This window comes from Carassius carassius, chromosome 40 (genome assembly GCF_963082965.1).
Source record: "Carassius carassius chromosome 40, fCarCar2.1, whole genome shotgun sequence".
Classification (NCBI taxonomy): domain Eukaryota; kingdom Metazoa; phylum Chordata; class Actinopteri; order Cypriniformes; family Cyprinidae; genus Carassius; species Carassius carassius.
This window is the reverse complement of record NC_081794.1, coordinates 22607589-22623457: the sequence shown is the minus strand read 5'-3', so window position 1 is coordinate 22623457 and position 15869 is coordinate 22607589. Positions and strand designations below refer to the sequence as shown.

At 36.6% G+C, this 15869-nt stretch overlaps 4 protein-coding genes across 6 annotated transcripts; 2 read left to right on the top strand and 2 right to left on the bottom strand.

Moving 5' to 3' along the window:
* Positions 1 to 83: 83 nt before the first annotated feature.
* On the bottom strand, positions 84 to 3105 carry si:dkey-21c1.4 (uncharacterized). The gene is made up of 5 exons (XM_059531557.1): positions 2857 to 3105; positions 1388 to 2473; positions 718 to 828; positions 520 to 636; positions 84 to 439 (listed from the first exon to the last, which is right to left on the bottom strand). The coding sequence occupies exons 1-5, from the start codon at positions 2864 to 2866 to the stop codon at positions 411 to 413; spliced, it is 1353 nt and encodes a 450-aa protein (XP_059387540.1). The 5' UTR covers positions 2867 to 3105; the 3' UTR covers positions 84 to 410.
* Positions 3106 to 3913: 808 nt separating this feature from the next.
* Positions 3914 to 7655, top strand: si:dkey-21c1.1 (uncharacterized protein LOC100150256 homolog). 3 transcript variants are annotated; one of them, XM_059532636.1, is made up of 4 exons: positions 3914 to 4020; positions 4520 to 4644; positions 5171 to 5282; positions 5963 to 7655. In XM_059532636.1, exons 2-4 carry the CDS (start codon positions 4613 to 4615, stop codon positions 6212 to 6214), a joined length of 396 nt encoding a protein of 131 aa, XP_059388619.1. In that variant the 5' UTR covers positions 3914 to 4020; positions 4520 to 4612; the 3' UTR covers positions 6215 to 7655. The 3 variants fall into 3 exon arrangements, with proteins under 3 accessions (XP_059388619.1, XP_059388621.1, XP_059388620.1); XM_059532638.1 differs by having other exon boundaries at positions 3922 to 4020; positions 4562 to 4644; XM_059532637.1 differs by having other exon boundaries at positions 3922 to 4020; positions 4557 to 4644.
* Positions 7656 to 8188: 533 nt separating this feature from the next.
* tepsin (TEPSIN adaptor related protein complex 4 accessory protein) lies at positions 8189 to 13457 on the bottom strand. Its single transcript, XM_059532635.1, has 13 exons — positions 13273 to 13457; positions 12679 to 12751; positions 12500 to 12591; positions 12260 to 12353; positions 11555 to 11622; positions 11272 to 11353; positions 11098 to 11166; positions 10803 to 10991; positions 10536 to 10722; positions 9635 to 9748; positions 9410 to 9488; positions 9145 to 9279; positions 8189 to 8937 (listed from the first exon to the last, which is right to left on the bottom strand). The coding sequence occupies exons 1-13, from the start codon at positions 13309 to 13311 to the stop codon at positions 8437 to 8439; spliced, it is 1722 nt and encodes a 573-aa protein (XP_059388618.1). The 5' UTR covers positions 13312 to 13457; the 3' UTR covers positions 8189 to 8436.
* A 153-nt stretch (positions 13458 to 13610) lies between these two features.
* ndufaf8 (NADH:ubiquinone oxidoreductase complex assembly factor 8) lies at positions 13611 to 15069 on the top strand. Its single transcript, XM_059532639.1, has 4 exons — positions 13611 to 13691; positions 13938 to 14031; positions 14140 to 14250; positions 14825 to 15069. Exons 2-4 carry the CDS (start codon positions 13951 to 13953, stop codon positions 14843 to 14845), a joined length of 213 nt encoding a protein of 70 aa, XP_059388622.1. The 5' UTR covers positions 13611 to 13691; positions 13938 to 13950; the 3' UTR covers positions 14846 to 15069.
* Positions 15070 to 15869: the final 800 nt, after the last annotated feature.

Below are 15869 nucleotides of genomic sequence, written 5' to 3'. Positions count from 1 at the left end.
ATAATTATATCATACAAGTTAGCAGATGAAAGGATGATGATGAAAACAACAGTAAAATATATGACAGGACTTACAAAAAAACAAATATATAATAATTTTAGTTAAATCCACTGCTTAATTACATAATAACAACATTTTTCAAATTATACAAATACAAGTTTAGCTTAACACATTCTCTTTGTCTGCAAATAAATGAACATTTAAAAATATTAAAGTTAAATAACTCCATTAACCATGCTCCCAGATAATTCAAAATAATTCTAACAAAAATACAAGCAAACCTAATATTGTAGTGAACTACAAGTTGCTGGTGTTATAATCTTGCTATATTAATTATTAAGCTTATTACGCCCTCATCGCCCTGCTGCTTCTCCAAAGTGTGCTACAATTATGAAGACCACCAGACGTCCCTAATGGTACTTCCTCCAGCGTTCTTTCTCTGTGAAACAGCATAAATAAAACAAGGCATTTTATTCAATGATTATGGGATGTGTGTAGATGCCATTAATTCAGACTCACTGAGATGTGGGTAATTCCATATGTAACACAGGACACAGTATCCAGTCAACAGCATGGATATCCCACTGATTCCTCCTCTCCGAACATCAAAATACTTCCTGTAGTACCACTGCCATCCTGATCACATACAACCAAGGAAATCAAAAACACTAGACTAAATGCTATGTTATGATGTATTGTGATTGTTAAGGAACAAACCTTGCTTCGACATGGTCACAATCTCTCTGGGTGACGGAGGAACTCGAGCGCCAAGCCAGACACCAAGTTCATTCAGTCTGACATCTCCAAGTTTTCGCTGCACTACAGGCACTACAATGAACAAAGCATATTTTGTAATCTATTTTTGTTTTGGACTGGTATGAGAAACTTGTACATGTCATGAAAACTGGTGTGGAAGCACAATGAGGATGTAGAACTATGTGGAGATTTACATGAAAGAATGAATGAAATAAAATATTCACATACAATATTTCTAATAACTTCAAAGGACCAACAGCCCTTTCCAGCCAAGTTGATGAAAGTGTAGCTCATTCACTATCGGCCTGATATTCTAGACACTGTGCATAATAATTCTATGATACCCAAGTGTACCTAAGGTAATGAAATATTTACAATAGCTGTTGTTTACATACAACTAGCTCTCTAATAATCTCACCAATATGTTTTGATATAGTGATAGTCCTAAACAGACAGTCTGTGATGTTCTCATAATGGTAGAATGAAAACTAGCCTACCAAGAAACTAGCCCCATAAATCAAAGTTGCAAAATATACTAGATACTACTAGATTTTTTTTTTTCTGAAGGCATTGCCTGTTTACTTAAAAAAGATTACATAAAGAACAAAACATCACATACATCATGCATTACCTTCACTTTGGTTCGCTGGTTCAGCAGATCGATCCTTCATCCAAATACTTTCATTAGCATAGCTGCCTAAAGGTTCTGTGGAGAACTGTATTCTGTTGTAAGCAGTCACTGTCTCTGGGCTCCAAGACAGACTTCTGACACCTTGCAGGCTTGAGTTAAGGATTTCTTCTGCAGGCTGATGAATGACTTTTCCAGATAAAGTAGGTGAAGGTGGAACAGCAACCTTGGTAACTGCTGTTTCAGGTTTGTTTGATTGTCGCACATCAGAAATCTCTTTGGAAGGATCTTTAGAAGTTTCCATAATAGGATAAGGCACAAACAGATTATAAGACCTCTTGTAATACAAACTGTCATTGATGTGGTCCCACACTGAAGTCTTGGGTGAAAAGAAAGCATGAGCTTTATGCTCTTTTGCCCTTGATTCTAGATCAAAATCCTTGTTCTGATTGTTCAGTCTTTCAGGCTCCTCCAAGAAGTTCACTTTTATTTTGAGTTCTGGATTTTCATGTTCAGATGGGAGGCTAGCGGTTTTCAGAATGGCTGGAACAATATCGATTTTACTCTTGGTGATGGACAACTGAGCTGATAATGGCGCCATCTTTGGTTTCTTTTTGTCTTTAGTACTTTTTCCATTACTTTGAAATGTTCTTTTGGAGATCTCACAAAAGCTTTTATCTATTTTATTGTTCGATAAAGAGGTAGGGTTGCTTGGCTTCTTTGAGACTGGCACTAACAGCTGTAATCTCTCAAGTTCCTTCTGTCTTTTAGCAAGCCATCTGCTTTTAGGTCTCTCCGTGCTCATAGTCTGAGCTGATGGGACTCTGACCTCAGTAGTTGTGAGAAGACTATCTGCATTGTGAATATCTTCTTCTTTCCTTCTTCCTTTGGAGGTTAGGGTTTCATCAAATATGACATTATTTATTTCTGTTGTTGCTGTTTTTATATGGATCTTCTGTCTGGAAGTGGTTGAACTCGGTTCTTTGGGTGCTTGAATGCTTTTCTTGGGTTGTGAAACTGGTGCCATTTTACAGTGAGGGAGGTGGGTTTTCAGCCTCTTGAAAGGCTTTGCACAATATGGACAGTCTTCTAAATTGGGGAGGGGGGAGGGGGGTCAAAGAATTGTCAGAAATTACAGGACTGGACCAAAAGGGTTGAAATCGAGTTCACTTCGTTGCTCGGAGAATATAAGCACTTGAATATTTTCCCACATCTCTCAGATCAAACATCCGAAAGACCTGATGAAGTTGCTTTATGAGCTGTTTTCAGTGTGGTGTGGTGTTATTCCTTTAGATTTGAAATATATGTATAACAGCTAGTTAAGTTCATTTGGTTAACTTTCAGTAGTACACTGGCATCTAGATGACCTTAAATGTCCAATTTTGATTTTACATAATCTTAATAAAAAAAAAAAAAACACGAGATACTAAAATTAACAAATCGTCCATCAGATATTTAGATTTGATACTTACCTACACTCATACTTTAGAAATTCACTGCCATCTTTCTATGAAAGAGGGAAAGATCTTCTCTGTGTCTTTTAAAGACATTATTACACTCTGAATTGGGAACGTCTCACGCATCCACACATAAACAAGTACAAGAAACTGTAAAGTATTTTTATGTAGCTCGTTTAAGGACAAATTAAGCAAAATAACGGACCCCGCGGAAAGTAACGAACCGCTAGAAGACATGCTGGATTATTTGGAGTCAATAAAGACCCCGTTAGCCGTCTTTATCAGTGCCTGTGTATAAGTACTACAAGTGTGCGTAACACCGTTGATTTTTTTTTATCTAGTTATAGAGTTCGAATAGAGTTCACAGCTGGTGTTCCGAAGCAATTCACATATGAATATAATTATTACAAAAAACTAATAAATAAATAAATAAGTAAGTAAATAAATACAAACTTTTCAGTTTGTAGAAGGTTTTTAGAATTTGAGTTTTTGATTACTTTCACATTTTATTATTCTAAAAAACAATTACAAGCAAAAGACTATAAACAAACAACAAAAAATGTATATGGGTTAAAATACATGTAATTCTTAAAATACATGAAATTATTTCTAGAATGAATGTATAATTCATTTTAGAATTGCATGTATTTTATCCCATATATATACACACACACACACACACACACACACATTATTTAGACATATATCATTATATATAATCTTTCTTGAAAATGTAAAATTAAGAAATAGTAATCAAATAATATAAACCTATAAACGTAATATTGAAAATGTTTATTTTCAAAACAAAATAATAAAAACATAATGGCTAATAAATACATTCTCACCAATGGCGAATTAGCTTTGCGCGTTGGACTACAAATTGACGTCATCATTACTGAATAAATTATTAAAGAGGATCAGACTCTAAACTTTCAGATGATTTGCAAAATCCAAATCACCGCAAATGTTTTATTCAATGTAGTATTATCCAAAAATAATAACTCAATTCAAAATAAAACGTTACGAATCGTACGTCACCCCTCGCTCAAAGGAAAGCATGTTACGTCAGCAACAGATGGAAGACTGACTGAGTGAGAGAGAGAGAGAGATCCGGCAAAATGGAAACGTTGTAACTTCATAAAATAACTGAACTCAAGATCCATCTGTGAACAGACAGAGGTAGAGTAAATCACAACCCTTTCGTCTCTTCACAATCTATTTATTCGGTTCAAATCCCTTCGTTTGTTTTGTCGTAGGAGCAGTTCATCGCTAGGAGGAAGTAAAGTGAACTACACATAGCATTGTGCTATCTGTCTCTCAGCTTGACATTATGAACGCACTATTTGTGTGACATTATTACCGATTTGCATCAGTGCACTTATGCAAATTAGCCATTTTGACTCATGTGAAACATTAATGCTAATTAACATCATACGTTTATATTTAAATGATATAGTTAAGGTGTTTCCCTTCCGTTCTTTGTCAGTCCTATGCAGATCATTTTTCTAGTATGAATGTAATAGCTCAGTTTTTAAGCTGATAATATACGCGTATATTGGCAGGCCTGAATTATTAGATATTAATGGGATGCCTTCTGCACACCTGCACTGCAATGTAAACGTGTCTGCAGCTTCTCATTGGGAGTATGAATTACATTTGTCATTTCGCTCATCATTAGGGCCAAATCTTGACTCATCCCTTCATTTTGCTGAAAGGGAAGCCGGTGGTCTCTGAGACTGAGAGGTGCTGTGTGCCCTTATTTGGGTGTCAAATGCACAGATACGACATGTTGACAGAAAGCAGGTAACATCTTATCTCATCTTTGCTTATAATTGTGTGCATTGTAATTGTGCATGCGTGTTTCATGATGCATTTATGTAACACACGTTTCCTGCAGAAATCCATGTTGCTGCTGTTGACAGTGTATGCAGATTTAGTGTAGTACTTCATGTCTGCGGGTTATTTTTAGATGTTCTTTTACAAGGCGGATCCTCTTGACTAGTAACTATATCGGTTAAATGAGTCTGTGCTGTTATCCAGAATCAAGCTTTGACAGCTCGTGTGTTGATGGCATTTTTATTCTTGAATCTGAGTCATAATCCTGCAGTGGACATATTGATGACTAATGGTTGCAATCAAGTCTGCAGTGCCCCATTGCTTAAGAAATGGTGATGCTTACTACTAAGAAAGATTTGCATCTAGAATGTTATGAATCAGCTCAAAAAGACCTGGTTTAATAATAATAATAATAGTAATAATAATAAGACTGTCACAAATTATTCTATGCATGTTGAACATTGTAGTCAAAGGTGATGATCTCGGTCAACAGGAAACGCAGACGCAGCTGTGATGCTGAGGAGCTTCAGGTCTTGCCCCAGGCAAAGAGGTCTGGGGGTTATTCTTTTCTCCCTGAGGTTGGCTGTGATGTCTGGGACTTTGAGGTAAGTAGGCATAACAGTTGACCCCCTAGGTACAAACTAGGGGAAATGCTTCAGTGTAGAGTTAAGGTTGTTTTCAGTACTGTATCCCGCAGACCAAAGCGGTGACTTGACCTTTCATGAATGAACTGAAATTTCAGATGCTATTTTTAATGAAAAAAAAAATTCTGACTACCAAATTGTTAGACATTTTTGGCCGATATATTATCAAATAATTTATGTTGTATAATAGTCAAATTAATGTCCAAGATCGCATGGTATGACTAGCTCACGTGACATGAATGTAAGATTGCATCACTTTTGAAAATGTTATTCAGTTTATACTTCACAAAATTTAGTTAGTAGGTCATTAGTAGTTTTTAAAGTCTATTATGTTCACCTAGGCTGCATTTATTTGAGGAAAAATATGGTAAAAACTATTTAATTTAATCTAATCCAATTTAATATAATTTAGAGCAGCCTGTTGTAAACTCAGAATTCAGAGGAAAAAATTGTGAGATCTAAAAAAACAAAAACAAAAAAAACACCCGGAGCTACGAGATGTAAACTCGCAATTGTGAGATATAAACCCAGAGTTGTCAAATATAAATAATTCATGGAAAGTCGCAGTTGCCTGTATTTTTAATTCGTGGCAGAAACAAGACTCTATTCTTATTCATTCTCATTACCTTGGCACCCAACAGTCTTCCAGCAGTGACAGCAGTGGGATCAGCAGTCCAGAGCGGATGGCAGGAGCCACTTCCAATTTCCAGAAGACTGAACAAAGAGGACTCCATGTATCCCAGGCTTCCTGCAGCCCTATTGCCCCCACCATCTCAGCAGAAGAACCGGCCGTCTCCTTGAGCCACAACCTCTCATACGATCACATCAATCGTATCTTAAGGGAGGCCCACTTCAGTAGCCTTCAAACTCGTGGTCAGCAAGGGCCGACGTGATCCACAACGACTCTTCCAGTACCCATTGGTGTTAAGGAACAATGTACAGGGGACCTTATGGGGGCCACTTGAAGGCCTAGCACAAATATAGGCCCTCTAAATGCATTTGTCTTCTTTCTTATAGCACTTTTTCATGTTCATAGTGTTTATGTGGGGCTCTACATGATGTATTGAACTTCACATAGGTGCTATATAAAAGAAATATCTCAAAAATTGTCAAGTTCTTATGTAAGCTTTTGCCCTTTACAGTCACACATGGTGCTACTGCAGTTCTGGGTCACGTTTTATTCAGACACGTGCATTTGGTCAATTTTGACACTCTTTGGCCGATCTGGAGAAGGAAAAGAACTCAAAGAATTTCCTGTATTTAAGAGCTGAAGTGTAGACACCATGTGATTATAATGCAGCCCCTGCTTTGGAGTCATTAAGAATACTGTTGACCTGTTTACAGAAGATTCCGGTTTGGTTCTGACTGGAATTTAGAGTCTTTGAGGAAGTTTTTGGGGCTTGATGATAGCTTACATATCCAAAACTCAGGTCTAGAGGATTTCTCTCTGCGTGCCATGAAGGTTCATACTTTAAATGAGGAACTTGGTTCCAGATCCTTAATTTTTTTTTTTATATAGTAGTCTTTTACCTTAGAAAAAAATCGATTTTAGCACATCACACTGTAGAGAAACGATTCTGAAAATGCATGCTGGACTCAGGTCTGTTAATGTACATGATGCACTCTTTCTCTAGGAATTTAAAGGTGTAAACCAATGAATTATTGTGCAAATCCAGTCAGTGCTAATTGAAAGCCATGTCTGATATTCACACAAGAATTCCCTGGTTTCATTTTACAATAATCAGAGCTTGAAATACACTAGTTTAGATCAGTCACTGTGCTCAGTGTAATACGAGGACTCGTCTTCTATGGGCAGACCAGAAATGACCTAAAATTAGCTCGCACCTAACGAAGCGCTCTACAGTATCACATCACTGCAAAATCCTAAATATTTTATCATAGAATATCCATACAATCCACTTAAGCCTGTTTAATATACATGATGGCTTAATTCTTTTCACAATGTTAAACCAAACAGGAATTCTAGTACCTACTCCTAAATTTAGTATAGTTCAGTCAATTTTAGACAAAATTTTGAAGCTTAGTCCAAAAAGATTGTATGAGGACAGTTGCATCATTTCAAGCAATGACATCAATCATGTACAAAATACTTAAGTATTTAAAACTACTCCATCCACAATACTGTACAACCCAGGCACTGTGCTTCATATGAAAGACTTTTAGCATTTGATGATGAAAATTGTCCCTGCAGTCACAACTGTTTTTTATGTATGTTTGTACATAATATATAGCTAGCATATATACAGTATTTGAAATCATTGTTATTTTATGAAATGTTCCGTTGGTGTAAATAAATATGTATTCATTTTTATATTTCTGTTCCAGGCTCTGACATTTTTTTTTTATTCAAACCTGCCTTTTATAATGCCTGGCTTTAATTTTATACGTTTAAATACACTTTCACATTAAACCGTTCTTTATATATTTGCACATAAGGTAGACATTGTTTTAGCAGGATGCATTTTGTTTAAAGTCAATGTGGGTGTTAATGTTTGTTCTTCTTTTATAATACACACAGGAAGACATACGTGCTTTTAGTAAGAGGAAAGACTGTAGTGCAAATAGTAGCAACTATTGCAGAAACACTCATGTTTAACACCACAAGAGAAAAGCATCCTGAGTTTTCTCAAATTTATCTTCATGAATTCAGAAGGAGCTGAAGAAATTTACCGTTACTGTTCATCAAGACTTGACTTAATGTGAACCACTAGCAGTGTTTAGATAGTAAGTAAAGTGTATGTTTGCAATCGCAGGTGGATGTTACCTTCATAAGTACTGGTTAAGACTGTGACCACATTTACATGCAAAATCATTTCTGATAAAAAAAAATCCTTCACAGCAACTGGTATATTCCTGTATACATGTTATCAGCATATAAACTAAGACATGCATGTTTTTTTCTTGCTATTCCCTGGTGAAATACTGGAGTTTTTAGACATTCTGAATAGTAATGACAATAAATCAGATTACCGCAGACTAAAATGTTCATGTGCATGTAAACGTGGGCACTTGCAGCAATTATTATATCATTATTAGATTAGAATTAAGTTATTTTCCCCCCAAATCAACACATAACTGTAAATGAATGTTGGCATCACAGATTTAGGAAAGAGAAGACAGACACTTGCTCAGTAGATGTGTGTGAGCCTGCAGTTCTCTCACAGCTTTTCTCAATTGCACAGTCTGTGCCTGTAGTGGCTTCTACACTTATCTGGGTGTCTGACTCGACAGGAACAGGCTCAACCAAACATACAGGTTTGCTTCTGTTGACTAACTCCATTCCACTGAAGAGTGACAGTCTGGGTGGCTCTGAGAGCTTAGATTTTTCTGTGTTCCTGTACTCCAGCTCTTCTTGTTCTCCTTTCATATGAGACGCAGGTACAGTGCTGTTACCCTGCAAGTGTTGTGTAGATGGGGTCTCCTCTGATGGGATAACAGTGGTTGCGTTTTCTCCTAGTTGTCCCGGAACAAAGGGGACAGTTATAGATTCAAGAGGCTGATCTGAAAGCGAAGAGCTGGTAGAGGTTGGACGTCCAGCCCGGTCACATTTGGAGTTTCTGACACAACCAAGCAAGGCCTCAAACTGCCTTAAGAGCTAATGGAACAAAACAGTCTGTAAATCCTACATAATTACCAAGATAATAAAGAAAAAAATGGTGTAGAAATTGCTAGTATATTTCACAATTAGTCACAAAATGGAATTTAATTAAAGGTGAAATTTAAAAGAATGACTGAAATAGTATTTTCTTGTAAAACATACTAATTTGATAGATTCCAATCACTTGTGTAGGGCAACTGTTACCTTGGTTGCCTTGTTGGCGACAGGGCCTGTGGTTCCTTCACTAAGTTGAGCAAGGCGTTTGTTTGTGATATTGAAAATATGGTCTAAAGAGAGGAAATCTGAAGACATCAGGCAGGCCAGAGCACACAAAGCCCTCTGCAGGAAGGAAATATAAATTGGTTATGCTGCATGGTATCAATATAAATTGCTCATGCATGTTAAATAATAAAAAAAAAAAATATTTGAAATAATATTCTGAGTAGTGTAACAGAATAGGAGACTTTACCATCTGGACGATTTGTGTGCGGTCCTGGAGTTTGCGAGACAGAAGTTCAACGACCACCTCACAGTTGAGAGTGGAGCATCTGAAAGAAAACAGAGGATCAAGATGTATACAAGTTTAGCTTTGACACCGCATGCACTGACATTACAGCCCAAGAGTATTCTGTAGATCAGTATATGTCTACAATGATGCCAAAATCATACACGTGTTTCATAATGAATCATTTACTCTTTGATAAAACGCTGGCTCTCTTCTCTGGACAGGAAGACTTTAGAACCGCTGGTCAGTCTGTTGATCAGTGTCGTCTCCTGACCACAGTCCCCCAACTGAATGGCCTCCACACTGATTCAAATCAACACAAATATCACAAAAAAACAATGTGAATCTCACACAACCTCAAAAGTAATTATTATATTTTGTTTTGTGAAAATTAAGCCTATTTTATAATCTCATTCTTTATGAGATTAAACAGCACAACCATTTTCAAAATTGCCGATAATAATAAATGTTTCTTGAGCAGCAAATCAGCATATTAGAATGATTTCTGAAGGATCATGTGACACTGAAGACTGGAGTGACGATGCTGAAAATTCCGCTTTGCTACCACAGGAATGAATTACATTTTAAATTATAATATATAGAAAACTGTTATTTTTGATCAAATAAATGCAGCCTTGGTGAGCATAACAGACTTCTTTCCAAAAAAATGTCCAAGTAATTACATATATAACTATAATAATATTTGTTGTATACTGCTCATTAAGAATGCTGACTTATTTTTTTTTTTTGTAATAGTTACATATTACTGCTTTACATTAATGATAATCTGAGGGTCATTGAGAAAAAACAACAGCCCTTATGCTTAATTTAACTCATAATTTAATGGTCCTAAAAATAATCCTCATTAAAATATAATATAATTAAAAATATAATATTATTTTTATTTATTATAGTTCTTGTTGCAAATTATGACAAATGACTTTGGATGCTGCTGTCTTAATACTGGAAATAAGATGCCGGCATTAAATTTCCCCTTAGCTATGAAATGCCCTGGTGATAATGACCTCAAACACTTGAGAAACCATTGTGTGCTGACCTCCATCAAGGACAAGAGCCGTCTGTCCCTTACCGCTCTGATAGGTCACCGCTCTCTCGACTCGCCCCGGAGTGGCTGCCCGAGCCACCCGACTTACTGCTTCCTCCCAGTGAGGTCTGGCTGGCTTCCGCAGCCTCCTGGGATGAGTTGTGTGAGGAGCTGTGCCCACTGTCCGTTTCCTCCCAGCCTCCACCAGCCTGCCCTGGGCATCTGTGAGATGCTGCGAGGAGGAGAAATGGTCATTTCTTTGACTTTCTTAACATGCACTTGACCTGCTTTTAAAATCAGTGCATGGCTCACCTCTGTGGCCGTGGGATTGGATGTTGTAGGCACATGCTGGCACTGCCATCTCCACAGAAGCAGAGGGAGCTACCACAGCGTGGTAGTGGTTATCATGGAGACGAATGCCAGGATGCTCTGTTGGAGGAAGAACAGCGCTGGCAACCACTTCAGCAGCTTTCTGAATCTTGTCCAACAGAGTCCCTCCACCTGAACGAGAACATTACTTGAAATGAGACAGGACACACACCAGAATGCCTTCCAGATGTTAATATTAGTTGAGTAGAATGAATGATATTTAATGTCTGTGTCTTACTGGATTCTTTCCTTCCTGGGCTGTATCCGAACCCCTGCATGCCAGACCTGATTGACTCTGAACCCATTCCTGCAAACAAAAATCATTTACATACTAAAGCAAGTCAATAATTTGTACTTATAATAAAACAAGCTGAATAGAGACATTCAAAAACACAAAGCCTGGTTCACTCACCCACAGACTGTGTCACTGCTTTGTGTGGAGACAGTCCAGAATCTGGGGACATGGTATCATTAAAGAGTAGGGTAGCCAACTCCTGTATACAAACAAACACTGGCTTAATTGAGTTATTAATAGATGACCGCTTTCTGTATTAATTATATGTTGCATGTTCTTTATGAATAGACAGAAGAACAGAGGAAAAACTAAAGAGACAGGTTATTAATCATAGGAAAAATTTTACTGCAGTTTAATTGATCGATGTTATTTATTTGTCTGTACAAAAAAACAGTTTTACCTGAGCCGAGCTTCTGACTTTCTGAAAGAGAGCATTTCCATGGATAGGGTCCGGAGGGCCACTGTACACTAAAAAAACAAAAAAACAATTTTTTAAATTGTTTTTGTGTAAAGGAGTCTCTTACGCTTACAACAACAACATTTATTAGACGTAAAATAAAGTAAAAACAGTAATCCTGTGAAATATTATAATTTAAAATGATTTTCTGTTTTAATATGTTTTAAAATGTAATTTATTCCTGGAATGGCAATGCTACATTTTTAGCATCATCAGTGTGTAACATGATCCTTCAGAAATCATGCTAATATGCTGATGTGGTGCTCAAGAAACATATGTCTTTGCAAACTTTCATCACAATGAAAATTACTGCTTTGCATTTAAATGACTACCCAGTTTGGCTGGCGTCACCAATCCATCCCATTTTTCATGTCATACAGAGACCACTTTCCAATCCAATCAATTCCTAGTGGCTAAAACCAAGTCCCAGCCTACATTTTTATCTTAATGAATATCCTGTTTCACCAAGTAAAATGGGTTGCTGACATCACTGCATCTTGACTGAAAGAGTTCAAGAGTTACTGATGCTCTGGTGTTATTGATTGAAACATGATTTTATGTGTTTACACAGACTCCTTAGAATCAGTTAATATGACTTCCTTTTAAAAGTGCTACAGTGTTCCTCTTGAACTGTGTAGATCTGCTTACCAATTACTTCTTGTATAAATGTAGCATTCCGCCGTAGCTCTGTGAGGAAGTGAGGTGGTCCATGGCCACATACATGCAGGAAAATCTTCAGGACCTTGGACAGGGTTAAAAGGCACAATAAACACACCTAAAACCAACATTTCAAAAACATTTAAAAACACTGAGCTCAATAAAGCAAGTCGATCACACTTTTCAGTGTTTGAACCTACAACATTTTGGTTTCCTACCAAGGCAACCCACCTTAAGTTTGACATGACAGGACTCCAGCTGTAGTCTCTCCAAGAGGTACTCAAGAAGACACTGGCAGCAGCCAACTGACTCGTGGGAAATTTCTTAAATATCATGACAGTTAAGGTCCACGGATGAAAGAGAATTCATCATTCTGCCCTATTCTCCTATGTAATGGCAAAAAAGGATACTGCCGATTTCCTCAAAGAGATAGCCGGGACAGGGCGATTCGTCATCTGATGTTGCTCGCATAAGTGTTGGCACCTGAGACACAAAAAAGAGGTGTCTTCCAAAAAATCTCTCACACACACACACACACACACACACACACACACACACACAGAGATATATATATATATATTCATACAATAGCACTGTGCTTTTACCATCTGTATCCACTCACAGTCAGTAGCATGGCACAGTAATAGTAATATATACATATACGTTTGCATATATTATAGCACTGAATCTAATGGTATTTATATGGTACTTCAAGGTATTTAGAAATATAACTAATATTACCACAATATATACCATGGTACATGGTATTACCAATAATACCATGGTATATATTCAAAACACCAAGAAAGTGAGTACCATGGTTATTTTGGTTGTCTTTTCCCAATCTCTTTTAAAAGAAATATCAAGCATATGCAGAGATAAACTAGATATTTTTATATTTAACCACTGCTAGCGCCAGATAGCCAATAAACAACGCAGAAAACCAGGTTTGGCGTCCAAAATAGCTGAAATGACGTTATTTCCCCAGTTCCACGGATACGTACCTTCTGAAGGAAAACCAACCGTTCCAATAATGAGGCCATGGTGAAGAAATCTGTGTTTTTTCGCCTGTCTATTTAACATTGCTCACAGGGCGGGTGACAGTGCAGGTCCTGCCTGCCCAAGAAAGACTTCACAAACCACACGGTCCTCTGTTTGGCTCGTCCACTCCGGTTTGACGTTGCGACGTCCGCTTTGTGAGTCGGATCTTTGCTATGAATCAGTTGAACCGATTCTTTCACGAATTACTTCTTTTGTTATCGGTTCAAAAGAATCGATTCGCGGTAATGAATTAAAAATGTCGCAGCCAATAGAACGTGGGTCTAAAGACCACGTGATTGAATGCGGAAGTTACTCTGGAGAGGACTTCTCGAAATCCTGAATGTCTTTGAAATCAACTCCATGTTACTACTGGCTCTCCACTGTAAGTAGGAAACTACAACAGAAATAAACGACCAATCATAAAGCAGTGCATATGTTTCTGATTGCTTTGATTGGCCACTTGTCAATGGGAGGTTTGCACACGTTAAACTCGAGAGGTCACAAGCATGGCGCTGTCCGTGTTGAAAATACACATTGCATTTATGGGCCTGCTCAGTGATTTTGAATGAACTTCGGATTAACTTCGGAGTTCAACCCCGAAAATTATTATATTGCTGAGTATATTTAGTAGTTTTTGAACTATGTCTAGTTCAAATGTCTGGAGTCGCAGCAGAGCGAGAATGAGGCTCTTCCCAGAGCTGTTGGCTCAGTGTTCAGGAGAGGTACATCTTCATTCACTAGTCCTTCCTCAGCATTTATATGTATTATATATATTTATGTTTTGTTTGTAGTTTGTACATCGTTCTGTTCTTCTGTTATTATATTATTAGGCAGCTGCTTATGGTAAATGTGTGGCCTCCACAACCACTGGCAAACAGGAGCTGACCAAAAACATGTGTGTCAAAGAATTTGAGGCACTAAAAAGCTGCTTTCAATCAGCTGTGAGTGATTTATATTTTATGAATAATTTATATTATTGTATTTTATTATGAATAAATTACTCATTATATATATATATATATATATTGTGCTTTCAAATGATTAATCGTGATTAATCGCACCTAAAAGAAAAGTTTTTGTTTAGATAATATATGTGTGTGTACTGTGTATATTTATTATGGATATATAAATACACATATATATATATATATGTGTATGTGTATTTATATATCCATAATAAATATAAACAGTACACACACATATATTATCTAAACAAAAAACTTTTATTTTGGATGCGATTAATCATTTGACAGCATTATATATATATATAATATATATATATATAGTATATATAGTATATAGTATATATATATATATATATATATATATATATATATATATATATATATATATATATATAGTGTGTGTATGTATATATATGTATATATATATATATATATATATATATATATATATATATTAATTACACATTTAATGTTTATAGATATCATTTGCAAAGAATTTTGTAACGTATGTTCTGCTGGCCTTTTCTAATGAATTGTTTTATATTTGCAGGCAAAAAAGGGAGTAAAGTGAAGAACATCGTGAAAAATATATATTATGTTGACCTTAGATCATTATAATTAGACAGTTAAACTTTTCTGAAGATGAATATCTATGTCCTTTTTTAATAGTAGCCTTTGTCATTTCTTTCTCTTTGTAAATATACATAAATATATAATAATGTGTTTCAGATGGATAATTGCATTGTGCAGAAAACCACAATGAAGTGTCTTTTTGTATAAAAAGTGAAACCATAAGTATCTTCCTATGGTTATAACATTACAGTATAAAATATAGAGGCAGTTTGGCCTGAAATATATCATCATCTGCATCATTACTTTGCTGTTTCCACATATGTGTATATCAGAATTGGGATAAAAGAGACAGACTAATGATAACCAGATATTCTGTGTTGTTTGGAGTGTGCATTTAATGAAGGAGCGGCACAATGAGAAATGAGATATGAGGTGTTACATGATGAGTGGTCATTATCACGCCCTTGACCGCCGATTGTGGATCAGCGTTTGAGTTAAACTCCAAATTTGGACTCGCTCCTGAAATCTACGATGGCGGTTTTAGGGGTTTTGTTTCCAATCAAACAAAAGCGGGCTGAAACATGAAAGGCCAGCTGATTAATGTGTATCCGTGGGGTGTATGTCACTGGCACCACAAAAGATTATGGGCTCTTAGTCATCTCGTATGGAATGTAAAGCCATGCCACTGTTAAATACACCCTTCCTGCATAACTTGCACCCTCATTAGCCACATGTTAATTGATAGAAGGGCCATTAAGTCAGCCACTAATGAGTGGGGATCAACAAACAATTCAACCAGCCAATTAGAGGACCTAAGAATAGTGGTATAAAAATTTCCAGCAAAGCAATAACCTGTATTTCTTAAAAGACATGCTACAGTTTATGCTTCGGCTTAGATACAATCATTGTTTGTGACATTCTTTCACACTTTTTCAGTGCACTACAAGGTGCTAATTGAAAAAGAATGGTCTTGTGGAAACGGTTGTGTTTGGTCCAAATTGGCTATAAAATCTAATGGTTTA

Excerpts from the sequence above, each read along its gene's own strand:
- si:dkey-21c1.1 (XM_059532636.1), top strand. The coding sequence starts at position 4,613 with ATGCACAGATACGACATGTTGACAGAAAGCAG. Across the intron at positions 4,645-5,170 it reads GACATGTTGACAGAAAGCAG|GAAACGCAGACGCAGCTGTG; the intron begins GTAACATCTTAT and ends CTCGGTCAACAG. Across the intron at positions 5,283-5,962 it reads GTGATGTCTGGGACTTTGAG|TCTTCCAGCAGTGACAGCAG; the intron begins GTAAGTAGGCAT and ends GGCACCCAACAG.
- tepsin (XM_059532635.1), bottom strand. The coding sequence starts at position 13,311 with ATGGCCTCATTATTGGAACGGTTGGTTTTCCTTCAGAAG. Across the intron at positions 11,623-12,259 it reads ATTTATACAAGAAGTAATTG|TGTACAGTGGCCCTCCGGAC; the intron begins GTAAGCAGATCT and ends TTGTTTTTTTAG. Across the intron at positions 9,280-9,409 it reads GCACACAAATCGTCCAGATG|AGGGCTTTGTGTGCTCTGGC; the intron begins GTAAAGTCTCCT and ends TCCTTCCTGCAG.
- si:dkey-21c1.4 (XM_059531557.1), bottom strand. Across the intron at positions 829-1,387 it reads ACCAGCGAACCAAAGTGAAG|TGCCTGTAGTGCAGCGAAAA; the intron begins GTAATGCATGAT and ends TGTTCATTGTAG. Across the intron at positions 440-519 it reads ATGGAATTACCCACATCTCA|AGAAAGAACGCTGGAGGAAG; the intron begins GTGAGTCTGAAT and ends GCTGTTTCACAG.
- ndufaf8 (XM_059532639.1), top strand. The coding sequence starts at position 13,951 with ATGTCTAGTTCAAATGTCTGGAGTCGCAGCAGAGCGAGAATGAGGCTC. Across the intron at positions 14,032-14,139 it reads TGGCTCAGTGTTCAGGAGAG|GCAGCTGCTTATGGTAAATG; the intron begins GTACATCTTCAT and ends TTATATTATTAG. Across the intron at positions 14,251-14,824 it reads AAAGCTGCTTTCAATCAGCT|GCAAAAAAGGGAGTAAAGTG; the intron begins GTGAGTGATTTA and ends TTATATTTGCAG.